This window comes from Cornus florida, unplaced genomic scaffold, assembly GCF_030987335.1.
Source record: "Cornus florida cultivar Cherokee Brave unplaced genomic scaffold, ASM3098733v1 CherokeeBrave_3.0.0_Hap2_Chr09, whole genome shotgun sequence".
Classification (NCBI taxonomy): Eukaryota; Viridiplantae; Streptophyta; class Magnoliopsida; order Cornales; family Cornaceae; genus Cornus; species Cornus florida.
This window is the reverse complement of record NW_026775579.1, coordinates 82,232,762-82,259,192: the sequence shown is the minus strand read 5'-3', so window position 1 is coordinate 82,259,192 and position 26,431 is coordinate 82,232,762. Positions and strand designations below refer to the sequence as shown.

At 35.4% G+C, this 26,431-nt stretch overlaps 2 protein-coding genes and 1 long non-coding RNA gene across 3 annotated transcripts; all 3 read left to right on the top strand.

Annotated features, from left to right (window-relative positions):
- Positions 1-2,032: 2,032 nt before the first annotated feature.
- LOC132272984 (uncharacterized) lies at positions 2,033-4,204 on the top strand. Its single transcript, XM_059774033.1, has 3 exons — positions 2,033-2,180; positions 2,436-2,549; positions 3,648-4,204. Exons 1-3 carry the CDS (start codon positions 2,033-2,035, stop codon positions 4,202-4,204), a joined length of 819 nt encoding a protein of 272 aa, XP_059630016.1.
- Positions 4,205-4,241: 37 nt separating this feature from the next.
- On the top strand, positions 4,242-6,834 carry LOC132274664 (uncharacterized). Its single transcript, XR_009470486.1, has 2 exons — positions 4,242-4,981; positions 6,563-6,834. It is a non-coding gene; the product is annotated as an uncharacterized LOC132274664 (long non-coding RNA).
- A 10,371-nt stretch (positions 6,835-17,205) lies between these two features.
- LOC132274663 (F-box protein At3g17710-like) lies at positions 17,206-21,522 on the top strand. Its single transcript, XM_059775987.1, has 2 exons — positions 17,206-17,391; positions 20,063-21,522. The coding sequence occupies exon 2, from the start codon at positions 20,080-20,082 to the stop codon at positions 21,346-21,348; it is 1,269 nt and encodes a 422-aa protein (XP_059631970.1). The 5' UTR covers positions 17,206-17,391; positions 20,063-20,079; the 3' UTR covers positions 21,349-21,522.
- The last annotated feature ends 4,909 nt before the right edge of the window (positions 21,523-26,431 follow it).

Genomic DNA, 26,431 nt, shown 5'->3' with positions numbered 1-26,431 from the left:
ATTGTGTTTTCTTATTCTAGAAATCCTAAATTCAATAAGAGTAAAAGATGCAGATATTCTTCTGAACTTATGCATATTTTACTTAAAAGTGCTCAATTCTTGATTAAATATGCCACAAACTTTACAAGAAAATGATTTGGAGAGTTTTGAGAAACTTTTGCTTCTAGATAAACTTTTAATTAAAAATTCATATCAATAACAGTATATTTTCGATTGTATGGAATATTTATCATTTAATATTGTAGCATACTTACATGTTATGCATCCACTTAATTATTCATATTTTTCTTATCCTTTTGTAGACTTGTATAACCTTGAACCTAGTCATTTTATATATGCGTATCGCCTAATCTAATTGGAAACTCTGTAACCATGTCACTCCTAAGCTCCCAAGCCAATTTTCTATACTATAACTGTGCAGCATGCCGTGGAGTCTCATTTTTTGATAAGTCATGCCACGGAGCCTCCTGTTGAAGAGAGTTTGAGTTTGCATACATGTCACCTTTCCTGCAGACCAAAAGAATAAAAAATAGAAAGAGCAGAACTTGGAACTTTCCAAAAGTTCCACACATATTTTCCATGGTTAAGAGGAAAATTAATAGTTGACCTACATGAATAAATATCTTCTGAAGGTCCAACTATGATCACCCAGTAAGGATAAGCCTAACTCACAAGGGCAAAATGGTTGTTCAGTAAACGGGTGTTAGATCTTTAGTTCTGACGTGCTCTACCTAAATCAACCATGCATGACATTCGTCAAGACTTTGCTAACCCAAAAGGTACCCAGAATCATATGTGAAGAGTAAAAGTTCAAAATATTTCCTAGAAGTTTAGTCATACATTCTACAGCATCTACCTCTTTCAAGCACGCTACACTTTACTATTACTTTACAAGCTCGCTACACTTTACTATTACTCTACAAGCTCCCAAATAGGCGATTCCCATCTAATCCTATTGCCACTGTCTCTTTTTAAGGACGATATTTATTTCAATAATTTCAGATAGCAAAGTCACTGTACAATAGAGCTACTTGGGCAAGGCAGTGATTTAAATGCTTATGACAGTGTGACGTTCTATACATTCACATCCATCTTCCTGACTCTTTGCTGAAACTAGCGTATGCTTACTTTAGTTGATTCTATGCTTCACAGATTGAATTAGAGATCTCATAATTCTACTTGCTACTTGTAAGCTACCAACAGCCGTCAAAGTTAGACGACGTCCATATATGAATAAACAATCATACCACCAGGTAAATTGATAGAAAAAAACTTAGAGAGCAAACATATATGCACATTGGGATGGATAATCTGATTGTATGGGACTAGCTAGGAAGAAAGGTATAAGACCAAAATGATCCCGTAATTCATAAAATGCATACAATAAACAACTTTAAGCCTTCGATTGAGTGGATAAAGCATCTACTTAAAATTTCCAAACAATAATATCACCATTTGGGATTTGCTTATAAAAGAGTACATCTCAATTCATTAAGTTCTCTATATATCTGAATTTTGACAATCTTTTTGATAAGTCAAATTTAAATTTCAATATGCACTTATCTCTCTTCATCAACCAATTAAGTCTCCTATTGTGACAATCATACCTACTCACCTGGTAATCAATTACTTCTCAAGACCATCATCATACTTCTTTTCTATTGGTATGTCAGAATCGTAACCACATTAAGGAACCCTCAAGTCTTATATCTAAATTATTTGAGTTCATTATTAACTATATTTTGTATTAGGAGTTCAATATTTACTATATTTTGCATATCAGACCATTTAATTATAAACTAACAAGACACAACAAATTCCTCATCGCCATCGTCGATTTCTTGGAAAAATAAAAAAAGAAATTGAAAAGCTAGAGACTTTAACTGCATTAGATCAGAGAATTTTCCATAATACCATTTCCTCAAAATCCAAATAATTGAACAGAGAGAAATAAAAATATGAAATTACTACTTTTATCTTTTTCTAAAATTCTCCGTATAAAAGAAAAGAGAGCTCAACAAACCTAATTCATATGATTATTAGAACGGCTGCTGGGCTCACAAAAAGAGCTAAAACAGTTGAATTAGCAGTGGTAAATGCAGCCAGAGTACTAGTATTCCCAGTTGCTGTTGTCAACCAGTCCACGGCAAGCTTGAATAGAAACACCACAAACTTGCTCAGTAATCAATAGTCAATCACTACATTTACTTCCTCAGCAACAATTAATTACTGAAAATCACACTCTTGGTAGATGTAACCCAGTAGCAATTACAGAGACTAGAGATACAAACTACCACCCACCTTAGCTTCAATCAAAAAAACACAAGGCAATAACCACCTACAAAAGAATACAAGACATAAGGAGCCCCAATTTATATATATACATACATGTATCAGCAAACACGCACATGTGAGTGTTTGTGTGTGTGGTGTAGAATTCGACATACAGGTTGTTGTGAAAGAAATCACCGGATTTGAAGAAAGGACAGCGGAGGAGAACAGGCCGCGAGAGAGAAGATCGGCGAGAAATATGGAGGCTCCGCCGTCCGGTTGGTTTGAAATCGACGGCGGAGCAGAAGAGCCTTCCATGGCGCCCAAAAGCAAAAACCCTTGACAATTTTTATACCAGAGAGAGAAAGAGAGAGAGAGTCGAAAGAAATTCGTCTTTGTGACTATATGAGAGTATACGTATAGATTTTCTTTACAGATTTGGACTTCGTGCTTGCAGATTTGGAAACAATATCAAAGGAAACAACAAAGAAAGGGAAATAGAAGACAGTACTCACAGTATATCGCGATTCCTTTTTGTCGCCTCCCAAATCGCTTCTCTAGGGTTTCAGAGGAGAGAGAAAACATCGGGCCAAAATGTTGCAAATCCGTTTTAAGGCTACTTCATCCGCTACAGTATTGGACCAACTTACTTCATCCGCTACAGTGTTTTTTATTGGGCTACAGTACTGAAACAACCAAAAACACCATTTTGGTGTTTCACTTTTGGACCCAAATTCAGCACTGTTTAAAACAATATTTTTGTACTGTTTAAAACAAAATAAGTGTCACCAAACATGTTTTTGGGCCTAAAATGAAGCCCTGCAACAAAAACACCAAAGTAAAACACATAACAAACAGGCCCTTATACTTCCATTTTTTTTAAGGCAATTTTGATAATTTAGTATTTTAAAGTGACATTCACTGTCTACTTTTTAAATAAACTATGAATTCCAAAATCGTGTCTTTTGCCTCTGAAGTCCATGCTGGGAGGTTGCAGAGACAGTATGGGGTAAAATTTACCATCAGTGTTAACCTTTTCAAAAGTAAAGGTCAAAACTGATGAAGAACTTGAATGGAGTTCTTGTTACCTTCCTGAATGTGGAATGTGAAATATTTAGTAGAATTTCAAATGGTAGATTCACGGTGCATAAAAAAAAGAAAAAAAAGAAAAAAAAGAAAAAGAAAAAGAAAGGATCAATCAGGTAATAGTTTTATATCCCTTTATTTGCAAATGATTCATGATGACTCATAGAACAGCAGCATTAGTTTCTGTAAATATGTGTGCAGTTTTAAGCTGGTGGTGGTCCAAGATGAGCTGGTGGACCAGCACTAGGTGGTCTTTCTAGCAGACCAGCACTAGGTTCTCTTCCTAGCAGACCAGCACCAGGTTCTCCTCCTAGCAGGCCAGCAGCAGCTCCTAGCAGACCTGGAGGATCGGGTTGTGGCCGTGGCAGACCTGGAGGAGCGGGCTGTGGACGTGGCAGTGGCAGACCAAGAGGAGCGGGCGGTGGCCGTGGCAAACCAGGAGGAACGGCAAAACCAGGAGGAGCGGGCTGTGGCAGTGGCAGAACGGGGGGAGCGGGCGGTGGCCGTGGCAAACCAGGAGGAACTGCAAAACCGGGAGGAGTGGGCGGTGGCGGTGGACGTGGCAGACTGGGAGGAGCGGGCGGTGACTGTGCCAAACCGGATGGAGCGGGCTGTAGACGTGGCAGTGGCAGACCAAGAGGAGCGGGCGGTGGCCGTGGCAAACCAGGAGGAATGGCAAAACCGGGAGGAGCGGGCCGTGGCGGTGGCAGTGGCAGAACGGGGGGAGCGGGCGGTGGCCGTGGCAAACCAGGAGGAATGGCAAAACCGGGAGGAGCGGGCCGTGGCGGTGGCAGTGGCAGAACGGGGGGAGCGGGCGGTGGCAGTGGCAGAACGGGAGGAACTGTAAAACCGGGAGGAGTGGGCGGTGGCGATGGACGTGGTAGACTGTGAGGAGCGGGAGGTGGCTGTGCCAAACCGGGAGGAACCAGTGGCAGACTGGGAGGAGTGGGCTGTGGATGTGGCAAACCAGGAGGAACTGCAAAACCGGGAGGAGTGGGCGGTGGCAGCGGACGTGGCCATGGCAGACCGGGAAGAGCTGGCAGTGGCCGTGGCAGATCAGGAAGAGCGGGCAGTGGCTGTGGCAGACCGGGAGGAGTGGGCGGTGGCCGTGGCAGAGCAGGAGGATCGGGCAGTGGCAGAGTAGGAGCAGGTAGTTGTGGTGCTGCTGCTAGAGTAGGTCCAGGAAGTGCGGGCCCTTGTTCGATGTCTTCTGAGGGCTTTTCTTCAATGTCTGCCGAGGAATATAACCCATTTTCAACATCTTTAAACACTTGTAGCCTCCTTGTTTTCTTCTCAGTTTGACTTTTTGTCTTAACTGCTTCCTCCCACAGCTCCTTGAAAAAAAAAAGCTTTCAATGATTACTTATTTATCAAAAAAGAAAAACAAATCTTCAATCAATTCTATCAAAAAGATGATTGATGTTTACCTCGAAATTTTTTCCATCATCCAGATGTGCCTCTGTTCCAGAAATTTTTAGCCATTCCTCACATAAATGCTGTAAATATTTCAATGAATAGTTAGATAAGCATATGAGAAGGCAAGATCCATTTCAAGTGGGAAAGAAAAAGACAAGTGGAACCAGAGGGCTTGGAAGAATTTTCCAGACAAGGTTATATCCATCTGGTAAGTGCACTGACTATAAATCCTCACCAAAATGTCTGTTGTTGTGGGGATATATGTTTCCAAAGTCAAATTTTAGACAGCTAGCTAATTGTATGTTGGTGCTCTCAGTGGCTTCTAGAGGAATTGCTGTTTTTTTTTTAATCCCAGGATTTTGTCTTTGTTGCTTCCTATGCTCGAGTGCTTGCTTCAGTTTTTGGTTTTCCTACTTTTCATGTACTTTTTCTCTTTCTTTACTATGCTGTTCAACTGATGCATCCAAGAAAAAGAACCTATATATTAACATGAACACATGTATTGACAAATTTAAATATATATAAACATGTAAGTGTATATATAAAATACGTGTACATATTTTAGTACATGCTTGTATATATACTTGCTCATAGAAATTTTTAACAAAGTGAATGATGAAGCAATTAGAACCATAATAGGAAGTTACGTTTTACCTCTTTGGTGCTAGTCCATTGGACAGTCTCTTCCTTCATCTGCACAGAAATTTAAAATTTCTGTTAGAGTTGGTTAAATAATCGAAATATATATTAACTAAGGACTCTATACTGTGTTCTTTATAGGCATGTTGACTGTGTATTGCTTATATCCCTAAAGTTAGAACATTAATTTACTTGTATATATTAACTTAGGACTCTATACTGTGTTCTTTATAGGCATGTTTACAATGTGTTAACAAAAAGATCAGAATAGAGCGCTAAGAGTCAAAAGTAGATAGAGCTCTGCTCGTGCGCAATCACTCGCTTCGGGGATTCGCTTGTTAGGCTTTCTTGTTTGTGTGTATAAATATATTAACATGAACACATGTATTGACAAATTTAAATATATATAAACATGTAAGTGTATATATAAAATACGTGTACATATTTTAGTACATGCTTGTATATATACTTGCTCATAGAAATTTTTAACAAAGTGAATGATGAAGCAATTAGAACCATAATAGGAAGTTACGTTTTACCTCTTTGGTGCTAGTCCATTGGACAGTCTCTTCCTTCATCTGCACAGAAATTTAAAATTTCTGTTAGAGTTGGTTAAATAATCGAAATATATATTAACTAAGGACTCTATACTGTGTTCTTTATAGGCATGTTGACTGTGTATTGCTTATATCCCTAAAGTTAGAACATTAATTTACTTGTATATATTAACTTAGGACTCTATACTGTGTTCTTTATAGGCATGTTTACAATGTGTTAACAAAAAGATCAGAATAGAGCGCTAAGAGTCAAAAGTGGATAGAGCTCTGCTCGTGCACAATCACTCGCTTCGGGGATTCGCTTGTTAGGCTTTCATGTTTGTGTATAAGAAGGATGTTCTAGGAATTGTCCATATTGAGTTCGAATTAGAATCCGTTACTTGAACGGATTGGCTCGATCCAAGTGCATTCGTCTTTCTTTGCTCTACTCAATCTGGTTAATATTAGTAGCCATTACTGTTGTTTGTTAAATCCATTCCTCTCAAGTCTCCACACAGAGTGTGTAAACTTTATAGCAAACAAACTAAGGCAAGAAGCCTTCAAAGATTCATCAAAGGCATATGCAGATGTTTATTTGTATTGCTCAATTGCAGGTGGTTCAGCTTCTAAAAGGCGAACATGGAAGTTTCGAAGTTTCGAGTTGGTGAAAAGATGTAGCAAGTGCAGAAGAGTATAAAACAACCAGGACTCAAATGGTTGCAATCCACAGAAACAGATGGTTTTGGAAGTCTTGAACTGCTGGATTGATACAAGTATCAAGCAAAAGCTCAAATGTTTTGTTTAACCAAGTCCTCTAGAAGGACTCTGTATGTGAATGCTGTGTTCTTTACAGACATGTTCAATGTGTATTGCTTATTTCTCTAAATTTAGACATGGTCACTGGTTTTGCTTATTTCTCTATGTTTTGTTCACTGTGAATGCTGTGTTCTTTATACGCATTTGCTTATTTATTTAGATGGCTGTTGCAAAATAATAAAAATACTCTCTATGTCAATCTCGTTAATACAGTATTAGTAGCTAATTAACCTTGCCTTTACCTTTGTTAAAGCCCTTCCTCTCAAGTCTACGTGCATACAGTGTGTAACTATGGACGAATTTCAAGTTAAACAAATAAATGTAAACAGTATTTCAAATTGTTCATTTAAATTCACATTTCAAATTAGACATTCATTTTAAATTATTCATATAAAGTTCACACAGTAACTCATTGGCCGTTTTAAAATTCAAATAGGCTTATAATAAATACACACGCACTATAGTTAATCAAATTCAAAAATTATTTTTATATATATATATAAACATATGAAAAGTTAGACATGTTTATTAATTCACACAGTATATATGTATAATTAATCAAAACATGTTATGATCAAATTTGCGTATTCAAATCTCTATCATTATCATTTTTCTCCTAATCAGTCTGTTATAATCTCGATTAGATTAATAAGCTACAAATTTTACATATAGAATTATAAATTCACAAAGAGTACATACTATCAAATTCGTTTTTATCTCTTCATCGATCGAGCAGAAAGTCAATCTCCATTATCTTTCAAGTTCTTTCAAGCGTATACACATGTCGAAATTATAAATAATTATATATGCAAAGAAAATGAATGAACCTGATAATGTTCTTCATTCTCATCATCTGTCAACACCAGTTCCATTTTATTCTTCTCAATTGTCTGTTACATTGATCAATTACAATAAGATCAGACAACTCAATCAGATTAAGTCAGTCAAAATTCTAGGTATACAATTCACACTCAAATATACGTATGCATATACATTCATCGTCATCGTACCTGACTCTCTCTCTCCATTTTCTCTGCTTTCTCTGTCTCCTCTCTCTGCATTTTCTCTGCTTTCTCTCTCTTTGATCAATTACAATAAGATCAGATAAACTCAATCAGATTAAGTTAGTCAAAATTCTAGGTATACAATTCACACACAAATATACGTATGCATTCATCGTCATCGTACCTGATTCTCTCTCTCCATTTTCTCTGCTTTCTCTCTCTTTTCTCTCTCCATTTTCTCCGCTTTCTCTCTCTTCTCTCTGCTCTTACTCTCTTCTCTCTCCTCTCTCAGCACAATCGCAGCACAATGTAGTACTGTATTGTGGTTAGTGTGTGGTTTTTAATTGGGGAATGTTGGAAGAAAGTGGCGCGCTGTGAAGTCGGTTGTGCTTGATTGAATTTTCCTCACACGAGGTCCGAATGTGTTTCTGTGTCAAATTACGGAGACACCCCTATACCGAAATAAACATTAGGAAATTATTAATATAATTTTTCAAGTCAGGTCATTTTCGAATGAATTTAATGGAAATAATTTTTAGTTAATGGATGTCATCATAGAATAGGTTAAATAGATACAAAAATGATTATTTTTCGTATTTAAGTTTAGATTTTCCACTTAAAATTCAAGATTTGAATATTATATGTTTGAAAAATTAAATATATAATTTATTAAATTAATAAACTCTACATAATATACGTATTATGCGATCTTCTGTGTTGAAAATAAACATAAATTACATCAAAAAAAAAAAAAAAAAAAAAATGAAGCAGCAAAAGTCATGTTTTATCACAAAAGTTTGCTAATGTATGCTTTTTATTAATTAATTTCACCATTACTTCATTCTTTTCATTATCAATTCACAGTAAAAAAAAAAAAAATCATTCACAATAAAATTCATCAAAATTTTATATTAACCTTCAAATATTGAAAAATAAATCTTGCCCAAATTGCAAAGTTAGTAAATTATTATAATCGTGTTATAAAAAAAATATTCGTTTAATTCAATTCAGTTGCTATATACCAATGGATAGCTAAAATGATTTGTAATATGTCTGAGTTAGAAATTTTACTTCCAAGACTACTAAAACCTATATAATTTAATTCAGTTGATAGAAAAGAGAACAAATAAACCTATACAATCGGATGGGATAATTTAACGGCAAAACTTTTACTAAAATATTTTTTCTAATAATTGTCTCATGCATATTGGATGAGAGATTTTATGTATTTAGTGGTGAATTTTAATATTTTAAGAGGTGTGACACTAATAGCGTAATATATATTTTATTAGATGATTACGGTGAATTACAAAGTCACAGTGTAAAACAAAAATTTGTGTATGTATAATCAAAAAATTGATTAAAAAAATGTGTGGAGGTTTTAACAATTGGTATAAAAGCAAGGTCATGGGAGAGAGAAAGCACGTGAACTAGAAAGACGTTAGATGCGAGTCCTCAAATATGTGGGTACGTTTTTAATCAATTTTTTGATTACATACACAAATTTTTGTTTTACACTGTGACTTTATAATTCACTGTAATCATCTAATAAAATATTTAATAAAGCTTTAAAAAGACAATTATTTGACCTATTTTGTATGCAATCGATTTTCATATAATGAATCACCTTAGTTTTTTTTTTTTTTTTTAGCTCGAATCACCTTAATCAGTAGACTCACTTTTTTTTTAGTTCCGGTGATGGTTGACGGCCCTCTGTGGTGGTCTGACTCAACAAATGGTGGTCAAAGTCAAACGACAATTGAGAAAATAAATTAATAGACATAATATGTACTACTATATAATATATATATATATATAACTCTCACGCTTCAGTTCCTATTCTACCACCACAGAGGGCCGTCAACCACCACCGGAACCCCATGGCCGCCCTTGGACAACTGGGTTCTCGCCCCCTTGGACTACTGGTTTCTAGCTTTCAGTTCGCAATCGCAGCACCACCACCGGCCGTCAACCACCACCGCAACTCCATGGCAGCCCCTTGGACGACTGGGTTCTGGCTTTCAGTTCGCAATCGCAGCTCCTCGTTGTCGCATTCCGTTTGCAATCGCAGCTTCTTGGTTCGCAATCGCCACTCCCAATTCATCAAATCAGTTTGCAATAGCGGCTCCTCGGCTGTCGCATTCCGTTCGCAGTCGCAACTCCAAATCAAATTTATCAAATCGCCGGGTCGATCAATCCCGGCGGAGGATGATTTAGTCCGAAAATGAAGAGAGAAAATTATTATCATCAATCCTTTTCCTTTACTTTTTCCGGCTGTGTTTGCACGTTGTTGATTGTCTCTGCCGCCGCAGATCAATTCACCGATGAGATGTGGTGGGGTGGGATACACTGGTGGTGGTATTTTTGGGGTGGAGACGGTGGTGGTGGTTCTTTCGCCGGAATACACTGGTGGTGTGGAGAAGTGGGGTGGTGGCCGGAATACACTGTTGTTAGAATTTCCATGAATGTGCTTGTTTCCATAAATCAAAATCATTGTAATTTCCATAAATCAAGAGTTTGTTTTGTCATTTATGCGATACAAAGGTGGACCTGTCCCAAACCCGGCCCAAAAGCAAGACCGGACCTCTATATATGGGACAAAGCTCCACTTTGATGTTAATAAATTCCTAGTTCTAATTTGACCAGATTCGGAGACCCAGGTCAGTTGCTATCTACTCTACCTTTAGTTTTCTTATTCTCTTTCTTAATTTTCTAATGTTCCTTAGTCACTGCTATAATGTATTATTAGGGTTGCTTGTCTGGGCGCGAAGAGAAAACTACGTTGAATTGATGCTAATTTAAATTAGAATTTAGAAACTGTTATAATCCATTCCTCTCATTTTGTAATTTTGATTTTGATTTTTTTCCTTACTCTGTGTGTTTGTGTGTGTTTTTATAATATCTCTATTGGGTTATGCAAACACCTTGATGTTTTCTTGACATTGTTCACAGCATTACAATGGTCAATTAGGAATGCTTTTTAGAAAATTTGCAATGCTCTTCTTTAATTGGTAATATTATACCTTGATTGAGTCAGTTCTTTAGATAATTTGAGATGCATAAAATTACATGAATGATACTAATCACTCAGCAAAAGACTAAAGCTGAGCAGAGGCCTCATTAGATATTCAGACCAAGGAGATATGGTAGACCTTTTAGTCTGGTCCACCTTAATAGCATGGACTCTCTTGTGAGCCACCAAAAAAAAAAATTTGGACTTTAGAATGGAGCACTAGTCCTACTTATCCATATTGCTAAATAAAAGGGAAGTGGATTGTCTCTCCTAAAAGCAAAAACTTGCTTTGTAGTAAAAAAGCCACTACCATCCAACCTCCAACAGTTTCAGTACTTGGTTTTGAAATATTCAAGAAGGTAAAAGAGTGAAACATGCTCTTCAGTTTTCGATTTATTTAGATTCCTAAAGAAATTGAAACTCAAAGAGAATGAGGGGTTTCACTGAATAACAAACAGAAGATTAGATAGATACCCGTGATGACAAAAAACGTCTAACAAGTTGGAAAGAATTTAGGAAGTTTACTCTTCACTACAGGTCCTCCCAAAAAATTCATAGGTGTACAAATATGCATCTTACAAATAAAATGTCACCAATTCAATACTTCCAAACATAGCATCAAGGTTTTTGTGTGCTCCCTTTATGGCCAAATCTCTTGGAATTCTCAATAATTGAGATTCTCAGGGTTTTTATGTATGCTCTGTTTAGGGCAAAATTTTATTACTTATTTGATGAGTATGCACATTTGTAGCCGGGCCTTGCTTGTGTTATGGCTGGTCTTTCCACTGGAATGACGATTAGGGTTGCTTGTGGAGTTGTGGATTGAGAAAGACATAGTTTCTTATATATTGCTTTTGAATTAGTTCCTATGTTTAATTTGGGTTTGATGGTGGTCGGATTTTTCATTTTTTCATTTGACTTGACTTGATCATGATATGGTTTTCATTTATTATATCATTTTATTTGGTTTTGATAGTGGTGCTCCTTTCCACTTATTTTATTTTCGATTGCAATTGGATGATAATCAAGTTCAGCTCTGTTCTTGATAGTATTCTGATGCTTTGCTAATTGCAGTTCAATTATGTATTTGGAGGGAAATCTGGAGACTAAAATCTTCACTGATCTAATAACTAATCTTGTTTGCCGCACAAGAGAGATTGCCATACATCAAAATGGTACATTCATTTTGTTCTCTACACTGCCCAAACTATTTAAAGATACGAAATGTGAAATATTGCCTTATATAATGCATTGTTGCTTTCTGATGCATTGTTCTGCTTATCATTTTAATGTCCCAAAAACTTTTAGTTGTTTGAGCTCTAACAATGTGATGAAAATGTAGTGACTATTTTAAATAAATATGTGAAAGTTCCCAACTTGAAATTTTCAAACTAGTTAAAGCAAAGCAAATTTCTGATCTTATCTTGTGACATAATTTCGGGAAAATATAGTTTTGTCATGATTTGCTTTAGCATGCAGATCACTATCCAGCATAGCATTGTTATATATATATATATTTTTAAATGCTTGTGGAAACAACAACCCTTGATCAGTGTGCACACACCAAGTATGGAAGAAGAGCTCGTGTGTGTGCTGAAGAAAAAGTATAAAAAAGAAGATGAGATGCATGGAGTAGAAATATTGATTGGAGAAATGTATGTCAACACTTTAATTACTAACATTTTTGGAAGCACAAGCATTTGGTTACTAAAATGGGAGCTGTACTAATATTAAGTAGTTATGGCACAGGCATTTCACTGTGTTACTGAAGATATAAAGAATCATATACAAAAATTCATGCACTAAACATAATTAAGTTATTGGACCGTAGTGTTTTGTAGCAGTAGTTAGATGCTAAATTTGCTTGGATGGGTTTGCAGCGGATTGCAAAAACAGATTGTTCACTTGTGTTTTACAGAAGTTGCAATTTCATATAGGTTCCAATGAAGCAATCCTCACTTATGAAACTTAGTTTTCTAGCACTAATGTACCACTGTGATAGTAGACTTGATTTGTTGAACTTATTTTTGTTTTAAAATGTACTGTTATCAGAATATACCTGATTTATAAAATTACATTAGTTTTTCTTTCATTGAGATTTTCAAGCGGCTTTTCATAAAGATCAAAAAGGAAATAGTCAAACTTTAGTTTAACTTTCAAAATTCCAAGCATAATAAAAGTTTTTAAGATCTGAACAAAAATGACGTTAAAGCAAATAACTCAAAAAACTAACTTTTAGATGGAGATAAATTCCAGTCTGACAGAACAAAATAGCATTAAAGTAGCTTGCTTAGGAAAAAGAAATAACATTAAAATATTTCAAATTTGTTATGCATCATTATATTAGTAAATCATATCTTGATTACTATATCATTTTTTTTTTTTTTTAATTATGATTTTTTCTTCACGTGCATTGCACGTGACCCTTTTCCTAGTAAGTAAATAAAAAATTGAAAGGGAATAAAACCAGATCTACCCCTTTTTAGGGGTTAACCAGTTCTGCTACAAGTCCAATACTCTTTCACTGCTTCAAACATTTTTGTGCACATTAAGGTATATGAACTCCATTGATCCTCACCATCAAGAACATCTCGCAACTGGCACCGACTCTGTATGTCGCCTGGTGATTGTGGAGCGGACAGAAGAGGCGGCAAAAATGCTCCCCATTTGCTTGAACTCAACTTACTGTGTTGTTATGTTCTGCAATATTTATTTCTAGAAATATGTAGTTATATAGCATCTGAAAATGGGATGAGAGAACTGATAGAGAATCATGGTTTGATTTTAGAGTGGCAAAGAGCTGGTTTGTGGTCTTCTCAGCCCTCTCTCTTGCCCCTTTATTTTTCTTCATGTATTCTTGCAAAAGGAATACCATGATTCCCTTGACGCTTGAGATGTGTTGTGACTTGTGAGTATTGAATCATCTACACCCGTGGCTGGAAAAAAATAAGTTATCCGTCTTCATTTCCGTTCATTTTTTAATTTCTTTATTTATAATTAAGGTATCATTGGACCAATTAGCGGCTGGGAGAGTCCCTCCTCATTTTTTAGGAGGCAAGTACTTTCTCTCTCACACACACACAGAGTTGCATCTTTGCATCCTCATGGTTTGTCATGTAGTTTCTGGTGTTTCCATCAGGTTGTATTGAGAGAGCTATGGAGGTGGTCAATGGCGATCCTTTTAGTGTTGACCTTCTAATTGAGATCCTACTATGACTACCATTGAAAGATTTATTTGCTTTCAAGATCGTTTCAAAAAGGTGGTATAAGATTATTTCAAGTCCTTATTTTCGACAACTCTATCAATTTCAGAGGAAGGAACAAGATGTTTCTCTTTCCGCTCTGTTAGGCTTCTTCCAATCAGGAGAGCATGATTCATTTATACCTTCCAGTCCAGAGTTGTCTAATTATGGGGTTGTTCATTTCAAATTGTATCGTGATATAATGATTGGTTCTTCCAATGGCTTGTTGCTCTACTATAACCACTTTTTCATGGTTTACCGCATATACAATCCTATCACGAGGGAATGGCTTTCCCTTTCTCCATCACGCAGGGATTGGGACCATCTCAACAATGCAATTGGATTTGACGTTGAAGGAATTTCTCACCCAAATTGCAAATTGGAAAATTTCAAGTTCAAGCTGGTGTGCATTATGTTATCAAGTTTAACATGTCCTAGTACGAACCTGCAAATGGAGGTTTTTTCTTCAGAAAATGAATATACAGTCGTAGCATCAACAAGATGCATTTTGTTGAGACGTTTGGAGTATGCTGTGGTAATTAATGGGGTATACTACTGGCAGGAGTGCCTGAATCGTGTTGTCACCTATGATTCTAATGGTAGTCAAGAAATGGTGGATAACATTATAGAAGTTCTTCAATTGCCAGAACAAAACACTGTCCATTTATTTTGGGCGAGTCCAAGGATGGGCTACTACAGTATGGGACTAGTGATAGCTTCAAAATTGTAATCTGGGTTCTTGATGGCATCGGTGAATACAAGTGGATTTTGAGACACACGGAAAGTTTTATGTTCATGTACCATCAATACCCGGACATTATGAGCTCTTGTGATCTCATTTTGAGTCAAGAAGCTCTTCGGAATGAAAGGAATGCTAATGTTCCAGAGCTAGTGGCCTTGCATCCACTGAATCCCAATATTGTTTTTATTTGGCTAGACAAGATTATCCTTTGCTATTGTTTTTATAGTGGGAGTTTAAAGATAGTTCAACTTCATGTCAACATCATGCTAGAAGAAAGGAGATTGCCATATCTGCAGTTGGAGAGGTGTAAGAGATTATTTCCTTACTTTTTACCAACCTGGGATTCTTTTAGCACTGCAGATTCCATAGCCTAGAAGCATTGTGATGAAAGAGAATTGGTGGCTTCAATAGAAATGGTGGTATGGGTTTTGTATTGGCACTTCATGATGTGTTCAACTATTACCTGAAGATGAAGTAGAGTGTGTATTCCAAGTACTCCCTCCGTATCTCCTAATGATCAAAATCTTTTGGTTGAAGACTTGAACTTTACATTTGATGCCATTATTCATGAGAGATGCTAATGGGATATGGTGGGAGATATAGCCTGTAAAAAAGATAAGAAACAAAAAGAGAGCATCTTTAGGCCATGTTTGGTACATTGGAAAAGAGAAGAAAAGAAAAGAAAAGAAAGTATAAGATTAGTCGAAGAAAAACAAAAAAAGAAAAGAAAAAAAGGAGAAGATGTTGCTAACCACTTATAATAAAGGAAAAGAAAGAACATGATAGTAAATAAAAGTATTTTAATGCCATAAATTTTGTCTTTTATAAAAATTAGGATAAATTTGGTATTAACAAAATTTCATTAAATATGCTAGTCTTCCCTTTCATTTCATTTCTTTTCATTTCTGGACAGATAAGAAAACCAACACATCAGGATAATTGGTATCCCTAAGAATCCATCAAACATAATATTTCATTTCCTGGAACCGTCTCTTGGTTACTTTTTAGTTGTTATTTGGTTAGTCTAAACTTAAAACATTTTTATATATATTTTTTCAAGGCAAGAAGTATTAGAAGTTAAATTAGTAGATGCATAGAGGTAAAGTCTGACACTTCAAAGTTCACCGAAGACAATAGGCCAGTACTTCAAAGTTTACCAAAGGTATTAACCCACTGGGCTATCGAGGCATTTACATCTTCAATGTTTGGTTAAAAATATAAAATCATTTATACATATATATATATATATATATATATATGCATTCCTAGTATTTTTTTTCTCCTTTTCTCCTATAAGCATCTGATCAGAAGATGCTAACAAACAGTTTGCCCATCCTGGAAGTCCTTTACTTAAAGCTTGTTTGATAAACGAGCCAAGTTTCAACTAGTGAACATGACTCATTTATTTGGGTATTCTTAATTTTAGGTTAGGTAAATATTTTTACACACACAAATGTTTACCATGGGACAAGAATCTCCCGACTCTCCTTTGAAGGAGGAGGGGTATACCGGGAGTGATGAATTATTTATTAGGTATTTTTTAAAGTTATGACTCATTTATTAGGGATTGTTCGAATTTAGAGTTGACAATAAATTTTTTTTTTTCATTAACAAGAAAAACAAATTATATTCACTCATGCACACTTTTTGATAACACTGGGTTTCAAACTCCTCCAAATATGAAGTTGTTACATCCTATTCAGTAATTTCCCAAGGTCAGGCCGGATTGGCGGGTGGGCCTGATACAACACCATAAAAGCCAATCCATGTTCGACCAGAAGTTGCCTACCCTAGCCCAAATTGACACACACACATACACTGATACACACTTATTGACAAAGTGAAAAGGCACGTATATATTACAAGCATGAATCACAATTAATTTAAAACAATTGATGGAAAGATTTTATTTTAATTTTTCAAAATTTTTTTTTATGTAGATAATAATTGGGTTCAAGCCGCATTCCGAACCCAATTCATACCCATTTTCTTGACCCATTATCATATATTTATAATGAGTTTAATTTAATTTGGGTTAGATGTCATAACTTAAGTCTTATAAAGCAAGAGCGATAAAATTTAAATCATACAAAATCGAATAGAGAGTTAGAGTGTGCTCGAAACATTATACCAATTTGAGAAAAATTATACTACTTAACTTGTAACTAATTCAAATTTATTCCCAAATCCTCAAACACGTCTAATAATCTTTACATTATCATCTTTCTAAATAGAAGATAGAAACTTTTAAGTTTGGAGGCAAAGTGTGTGTCAAAAAATTTTGCCCTTATTTATTTTTTTTTATAAGAAGAATACTTTGTACCATTAAAATCTCGGAAACAAATCAGATCAAAATGAGTGGTTTGTGGTGGCTTCAGCCAAACACAACACAAGAAGTCAACGCTGACTAGACTGGACTAGACTACAATATAGCAGTATCATAGAAATTTCCACTACAATGAAATGTAAAGCAAAAAGCAAGACAAAATTTTGCCGGCTTTAACTCTACAAGAATTCTTCAACTCAAGAAGCTTTTGCCATTCTTCTCTGTACGGATCGATCAATTTCAATTTTTAGGGCCAAACTGTTCTCTGAAATACACTCACTCTGTGTATTCCACTCTCAGGTAATTTAACCCATGCCCTTTCATTCCTTTACTGATAGACTGATCATCTGATATATATATATATATATATATATATATATATATACTGTTTTCTGAAATACACTCTCACTCTGTTATTTCTTAGTCAAAATGTTTCATTGGCATGATTGGTTGGTATGATCCTTTGGAGTTAATACAACTACTTAATTAAAATCGCATGATGATTCCAGAGCAACTAACTGTCCTTAGTTAATTTTTTTTAATATGTCATGGTTGCATGGGGATGTCAGATTCTTGAGACCATAAAACTTGAATTTTATTGGGGTTTTTATTTTTTATTTATATTTATATATATATTTTTTGGCTTAAATGATATTCCATGAGTGTGTGTCCTATTTATAGAAAAGAGAGGGAAGATCTTTGGCTTTCATCAATGGTTATTCTATTTCACTAGGTTGTTACTTTCATATTATTCATCTTGTTTTCCCTTATAAATTTTTATGTGCCTGGTTTATTCAATTCCGTTTAATCATGTTAATTTTTTCATGTTAATGTACCCTTTCAAGAATTCCTCTTTTTTCTGTTTAAATGATTATGACGTTGTTTGGCACAAATATATTTTAATCTTCTGATAATTAATCGAGGATGTTTTATGGTTATTTTCTAAAACTTCTAGATTTTAAAGCATCAAAGACATATATGGCTTAAATTTGCTTTAGTGACACTTGGATTAAGATTTAAGGGTATGTTTTCACATAGGACTATAGTTAATGTGAATCTAAACTTTAGGAGTGTGGAAATGAGGGGATAGTGAAAACTGGCGTTGTGGAGATTTCGGATCGTGACTGTTTTGCAATCTTAAATTAGTCATTACTAAGGGAAGGGCGGAATAGAACATGACTTTTTATTCCAAGAACTAGAGGTTGGTATCATAAGCAAGTTTTGCTTTTGGAATGTTGCTTAATTGGCATGGAGATAACCCAAGTGTGTATTTGGAACACTTGTAAACAAGTGGCCGTTACCATCTTTTGTGTACTTTGTTGACCACTTCTCTGATACTAACAGTTGGGAAGTACATCATCTGACATCCGTTGTCTATAATTCCATAAAGCTAGATATGTCTGATATTATAGTAATTGGGATGCCTAATATTCCCATAGTTTTTAGCTTTTTGTGTGTAATGAATCAACAGTAATAAAGAGTACTTTCATCTAGTTGCTTTTTAGCATTGGATTGTGGTTGGAAGTCACATTTGTGATTTTTTTTTTTCAGATAGTAAGTAATACATAATTGATTTATAAATAAATAAGATATAGCATCCAATTCATAACATTGTTTGAAATATTAATACAAATGAAACCACGCATTAGTATGTTTACACATAATTATGTAGATCTACAATTACAATGCTTCTTAAACAAGCTAACATTACAAAATCAAACTCAAACAACATCATGCTAAAAGAAACAAAGAGAACATGAAAAAATGCCCTTGTTTTGTGAAAAAACACAAATCTTGATGCTTACAGGGTTTAATTTTTTCACTTTTTGATGCTCAAATCTTGGTAGGAGAGTGAAAGAGTATGTCATTCTCTTGTATGTTTCGCGGAGCAGAGATGGCGTTCTCTGGGGCCAAATGAAGTCATGTGATTAGCTCGAATGGATCCAAACTTTTGTCCGACTCTTTGAACCTTGAATTGGGCTGCTAGCTACTAATTAGCAAAATTAGATTTTTCCTTTCAAATATATTGACGACTCCATGGTTCCATGAAGAAGAATGTTTATAGCATCATCGGGAGGCAACTTTAATGTCTTCAAGTTTCGGTTTGCTGATACTTTCCAAGTTTGGGCCTACGTTGTTAATATTTCCACTTAGATGCATTAATAATTCTGAATTCACAATTGTTGTGTGATGTCCAGGTTCTAGTTCTGTCTCTGCAGGGGACAACCCTATGTTCCTTGGTGTTATTCTGATCCTGGATTTGACATAAAGCCTATGATATTTCCTAGTAGAAAAATTATGTATATATGCATATGGAGGCTTATTCAAATAACTTCCTCTATACTTTGTAGATTTAGATTTTTTTATGAATCCATCTCCAAAAATAAGCATTGAGGTGTGCATGACACTTCATGTCCTCCTCCTGCAAAGAGCTCCTTATCCTGATTCCTCCATACTCTGTGCTGCTTAAGAATGTGTCCATTTCTCCTTCATTTGTCTCTGGTTTTTTATTTCCCCAAAAAGAGAATGTTGGCCTTGTACTAATAAATAAGGTAGCAAAATAAAAAGAAACTTCTTATATGTGAAATTTAAGCCTAAAAAAAAATGAAATAGCACATTTTTTAATAGGAATTAATAATGAGACCAATCTATTATCTTAGATGTTGAGATCTATATACTATTAAAAAAAATAGAAATTGAAAAACTTCATATATGGTGTAAAAAATTTAAAAACACTAGAAACCATGGTGGTTCAGGAAATTATATATGCAAAACTGTGGTCATTCCGCAGACATAACTAGCAATTTATGATCCTCACTACTTTACATAATACACATACATTACTTTATTATTTTTCCTTTGTTATCATCTTGCTATTTGAAATTTATATTTTGTCTTTTGCGTTTCATATCCTAGTAATAACAATCATTTGTGTACATTTTCTCACTTTTAATTTATTCATGGTTACCAGAGACTCCTTACGAAGGCATGATGAGTAAGTTGATGGCAGACAAGAGCTCAAGGTTAGCAAGGTTGGTAGAAGAAAGAGCATTGTCAAAAATGGAGGAGAAAAAGAAGCAACAAGAGAATCTTGTACCCTATATTCCACCCTATCTTCCAAAAGAATGTATCTACAGTATCCTTGTGCAACTACCTCCTGAAGCTCTTCAAAGGTTGAGGTTTGTTTGTAAACCATGGTATAAGATGGTTAACAGCTCTATTTTCATTGATGACCACCTCCGTCGCGCTGAAACTGTTTTCATCTTTCTAACTAGAGCTGTAAAAGGAAATCTTTGCCCTTATTCTATGCCTACAATCCCTCAAGAAAAATCGAACACTTTCTCTGTTGAAGAAAACCTTTTTCAATCACAATCCCTACCTCTATTTCAGCGACCACAGAGACAGCCGATGTTGGAGTTCTACATTCAATTCATGGAAATAAAAAATGGCAAGAGCAAGATACGAGAGTTTAATGTGACTTGTTTGGGAAAAATTAGAGCTACTTGCAATGGTTTAATTCTGCTTGATAACAAAATGAACAAAGGAGGGTTGATTGTCCTGAATCCTGTGACTAAGAAGCTGATTGCACTTCCTTTAGGTACTATATATCCTCCACACAGTGAATCTTTTGGGTTAGTATTATGCAATTATACAAGTGAATATAAATTGATACACTTATTTGAGGATGAAATGCGGTACATTGGTTGTGAAATTTTAATTCTTGGGACAAGATCATGGAGGATGGTGGATGGACCTCCTTTTGGACTTTTTAGTTGGTTAGGGTGCAACCCAATTTCTGCAATTGGAGCTTTGCATTGGATTCCTGACATTGATCGAAGTGATTACCTAGTATCTATGTCAACGGACGATGAAAAATTCCACAAGACACCTCTCCCGAAAAGTTGTAGAAGTTACGATGGGATTGTTGAAATGGGCGGGCTTCTTTCTTTTATGACTCATGAAGAAACAGGTCAAATTGATATTTGGATCTTGAGGGGTTTAAATGGGGAAGATTGGATAAAGCAACATAGTATTACTGTTGGTTGCTCAATGGAAATGATTCCTCTTTATTGTTCAAGAGTTAAGGGTGAAGTAATTTTCAAGGACAAAGATGGCTCTATGTATGCTTATGATTTCGAACATATGAAAAAGGTTGACATCGAAAAGGGGTTTCCGATCAATGGCTGCTACCTGCCTCACGTCAACAGCCTTGTGTCATGGCAGATTGAGGACAAAGATCTGGATGTGGGTTACTAGTGCATCTTTTCCTTGAGTATTGGTAAAAACAAACCTTTCATTTAGTGTTGGACCTCTTTTTCCATGTAAGTACCGACTTCTTTGTCTTTTAATAATGCGTTTATAGTGTGTGTTTACTTGTGTATTTGTAACTAGTGAACTGCTTATGACATTTTATTGTTTACTATTTCTGTACTCCATTGTTGTACCATGTTTGCCCTAAGTTGTGTTCGTTTTGAAGTAATGCGTGGTCACATTGGAATGCTTGCAATGATCTCATTAGTAGCAACTAAAGAAAAATAAGAAGGAAATAAGAATATTATTCAAGCATTAAATACAAGCCCATCTTCATTGGTCAATGTAAGGCTTAATACACCATGTGCATGTATGTCTGTTTCAATGCATCATTTCTTGTGCTGGTGAAACACTTGTATCAGTTAAATAGAGATCTATAAACATCAATTGTCTTTTCATTAGGGCCCTCAAAATTGGGGGCTTTTTTACTGCTTAAATTTTATTATGACACAAAATTTACATTACTCTCAACATCATCAACAGCAGAAAAATTTCTCGAATAAATAGCATGATAAAATAGAACCAGTCCACCCCTTTTTACCAGTTCTTATTACCAACTTGCTCAACTCTAGCTTCTTCATGCGTGTCTGTATATATATATAACAAATACATATAAAGGTAACAGCAATAAATGATGACAGAGCGTCATAAAGAGTATTCTGCTTTTGCGATGTCATTGTAATATGCAAATTTTGCCCACTTGTTCTGCTAAGATCAATATTTTTGTGGAGTACGATTTGTGGAAATAAATACAAATACCAAGACGTTAAGGACAATATAACCTATTGGTTTTGAGTTTTTAGAATGTCAAGAAAATTTTGGATCTTCGTGAAATTTTTGGAGATTCGATGATGGATCCATGTCAAATTATTGCTAAGTTTAGTTTCCCCTTCACTTCCGTAGTTCTACCTACCTTTTTCTGCTTATATTTAGATGAGTGGATGGTATTTATCCTCCTCTTCACTTGTCTACACGCAAATGTTTTCTTATTCAAAAATTATCTGGTGAGAATATTTTGGAGTTCTAGAGAGTTTGTTTGAAGTTTTTTTTTTAATCTGCCTTTGTATATCATATGTAGGAAAAGGATGAACCTGAGGAGTTGGAGAAAAATGGTGTTAATCGAAGATGAGGAAAGATGCGAAAGAATTGATAAACATAATACAGAAAACATTCAGGAAAAAAAAAAAAAAACATAATACAGAAAACTTGAAATGAAAAAAGATATGTGTTTTGGTTAAGAAGTCCTACTGTCAAAACTAGTCAATGTGAAACCTCCAAGAACAAAGCATAGAAATGATACCCGATTTATGTTATTGCTGTGGAGAAATTAGGCATGTCAAGAAGGAATCTCTCTGGTAGAGTCAGCAGACATGCATTTATGTTCATATTGGTCTTTGACAAAAGTTTTACGTATATTGTCAAGCTACCTAATGCAACCCTCCTTACTAAATGTGACATAGGTGCAGTTAGTCAGTACACATGGATATAATGGAGAAATTAGGCAATATCAAGAAGCAAAACCCCTCTGGCGGACATGAAAATATCAAAAGGGTAGACAAGTCAGATGGTATACTAGTTGAAAGAAAGCAAGGACACTTTTTAGAAAATAAAGCAGTTTGCTGCAAATTGGAATTAGAAACCTCTTAGGGTTTGGTAATAGAGGAAGTTTGAGAGGACTCAGCTCGTGTGAAGGTATTCCAGCATGCATCTAGTCAAAGGTCATGGAGGATTAAAATCGTCTCAAGGGTATGCTTTAGCAAGTAGGTGTTCATTTTATGTAAAATGATAACTGCCATGCCGAAATGAATATTAGAGAACAGTAAATATTAGGCAATGCCATGAGAGGAGACTAGAAGACTAGGGGACTGGTATACATATGATGGCATAAATGTTCCTTGGGACTTGTTTTGCTGTAGTTTGTATCAGTATGTTGGAAGAACAGCCTATAGTTGTACTAGCAGAGGAGATCTGGTGCTAGATGTGGAAGGCAAAGAAGAGACTCCTTAAGCATTTGAGATGGTGTAGGCTAAAGATGCTGGATGTGAGCCAGTCATCTCAGAAAATGGATATACTCTGGTTTAGGATCCAATTGTCAAAAGATAGGAGTGGAAGAACTTATTTCACCAGACGTGAATTTTTTTGGAGATGTGCAAAAGCAACTTAAAAAGAAAATTAGCAGTTGAAGCAGGTTCAAAATGAGAATCAACTTTTTGGCCTTCAAGAGTAAGAAAACAATGTGGTTTTGAAAGGTGAACAACCTGCTGGAGGAAAATGAGAATTTCTAGAAACATTCCAGAATTGGATTGACTTGAAGCAGAATCCAAGAATGTAACTCTTTTTTCATGCCAGACTTACTTGTTCAAAACCAATCTCAAACAACGTTTTTCAAGCAAGTCAATTCTGAACCCTTGGCTAAACTTGTTAGTCTTACAGATATTCGTGAACATTACTTGTTTTTTCAGTTCTAGTTTTGCTTGAAACTAGTTCTCTTCTTCCAAATGTTCAAGTGTAAGCTTGATCTTCGCTAAACAGATGAGGTCAACCACTTTTACCTAGGGTCAACTTGAGTTAAAACCAACCTCAATTATCTGTTTGAATCATACTGGAACAACTAGATGCTCAGCTTCACTCAACTCAATCGCAGTCCTAAGCAGTGCTGAGAAATAAAAAAACCATTAGGTCAAGCACCATAGATGTAAACAGAATTTTATCTATTCACTTAAATTAGAGGGAGAGAGAGCTAGATGATCGAGGAATCACAGCGAAATAATATTGAGTACTACAAAGTAGATCATGGTTAAAAATGCCACTTGCCTAGCAAACAAAAGATTTGAAAGCTCATTTAAATGCTGCAGAAGCAGGTTTTGGGTAGTATGGAGAAAAGATATTGAGGAGCTGTTCAATTGTAGTGTATTTCAAGTCTGAGTATAGCAACATAAAAGGAGTATGACCTTTTAGAAGGGCCACTGGTGAGGAGGAACTCTCTTCCCACCCCCAATGAACTTTCCAAATTGGTCATGCTCCTATATACTTTGTACTGGTGTACCTGGATTACGAGGAGAGAGTTCCTCACCACTGGTGTGGAGGCAAGTACTGTCCCCTCTCTCTTTCTCTCCCAATTGCATCTTTCTACATCCTCATGGTCTGTCATGTACTTTCTGGTTTAAGCAGGTTGTGTTGAGACATTACTATAGGGTAAGTTCTATGTTCGTGTACCATCAATACCTGGACATTATGAGCTCTTGTGATCTCATTTTGAGCCAAGAAGCTCTTCGAATTGAAAGGAGTGCTAATTTTCCAGAGCCTGATATTGCTTTAATTCAGCTTAGACAAGATTATCATGTGCTATTGTTTCGATCAAGAGTGGTTAAAGAAAGATAGTTCAGTTTCATGGCAACAACATCATGTTTAGCACTGCAGATCCCAATGACTAGAATTATTGTGATCAAAGAGAAGTGGAGGCATCAATAGAAATGATGATATGGATTTTGTATTGGCAATTTATCAAGTGTTGGACTATTTGTTGAAGGTGAAGTATAGTATTTGTACTCCAACAACTCCTGCCATATCTCCCAGTGATCAAAATCTTTTTTTTTTTTTTTTTTTTGATTGAATTAGCAAAGGCTTGTTTGAATTCTGCATTTGATGCCATTCTTCTTGAGAGATGCTAAAGGGGATATGGTGGGGAGATATTAGATATGGCCTGCAAAAGAATCATCTTTAATGGTTGGAAGTTGGAACCTTCTCTTTGTGAATGGTTTAGTTACATTTTTTTTTTAAACATAGATTAATTAATTAAAAAAAAACTCTCCAAAGGGATAGCCTAATGGCAAAACTCTTACCTCACTATCCGGAAGTAGGTAATCATCTTGAGGCCACCCCAGAAAAATTAGAGATATTTTACGCTTTTTAAGTAAAAGACTTAAAAATTTTGGAAGCCTTTGGTTATTTTTAAAAGCAAATCAAATTTGCTTTTGTCGTTCGACTGCCATATACATTCCAGCACTCAAGCTCACCGGACAAATGTAGTTTTTCATTCCATATGCACTGGTTAGTTACACAGAAATTTTCTTGAGGATGGGATTTGAACCTCGACCTTCAAGTTATGAGCGGTCTTCGCTGTTAGACTATACCCCTTGGGTTTGACAATCGATGAATCGCTATTAGGTTATACTGTTTGGGTAGGGCTGCAAATGAATCGAACCGAGCTTGGGTCTACTTGGGCTCGGCTCGCGATGAGTTCAAAAACTTGAGCTTATGTTCAGGCTCGTCTAATAAAAATAATTAAAAAAAAAAAAAAAACTTCTTCTCAAAATTAATTAGTATTTCACAAATATATATATATATATATATATATATATATATATATATATATATATATATTACGAAAGGTAAACTTGAATTATAAATATAAAAATAATGTACATCAAGCTCATAACATAAACAAGTCCAAATTAAATGATATAGCCCAAATAAGGCACCCTAGTGATGCTTTCAGCTTCAATTAGCAAAACCCAACCTATAAACCCAAAAACAAAGCTGAAAGTCACATGTATTCTCAAAGTCACTATCTTGAATCATCTTTACTTTTTACATTTAAATATATATATAGATATAAAACAAATCCGAACCTATGTTCGCTAGTTCATACGAGCCAAGCCCAATGTTGTTAGGGCTTAGCTCGTTTATTAAAAGAGTTTGGAAATTGGGTTCGGGTTCGGCTTATTTACTAAACAAGCCCGACCTGAGACCGAACTGTTTATGAATAACTTGGTTCGTTTGCAGTCCTACCCTTCAGTTGACAACCATGAAGGGGAAAGGATATTTCATGTTATGGAAAGAAAAAAAAGAGAGCACGCATCCCTGGTGGAATAAGTACAATTTTGCACTTTATAAATTATCATGTTTTGAAGAGTTGATAAGATATCTTGATAATTATGTACAAGTGTTCTGTTTTAAAAAGTCTTTTTACTTCTGTAATTATTTTTTATCAATAAGAGTGTGAAGGAATGACATAATAATAATAATT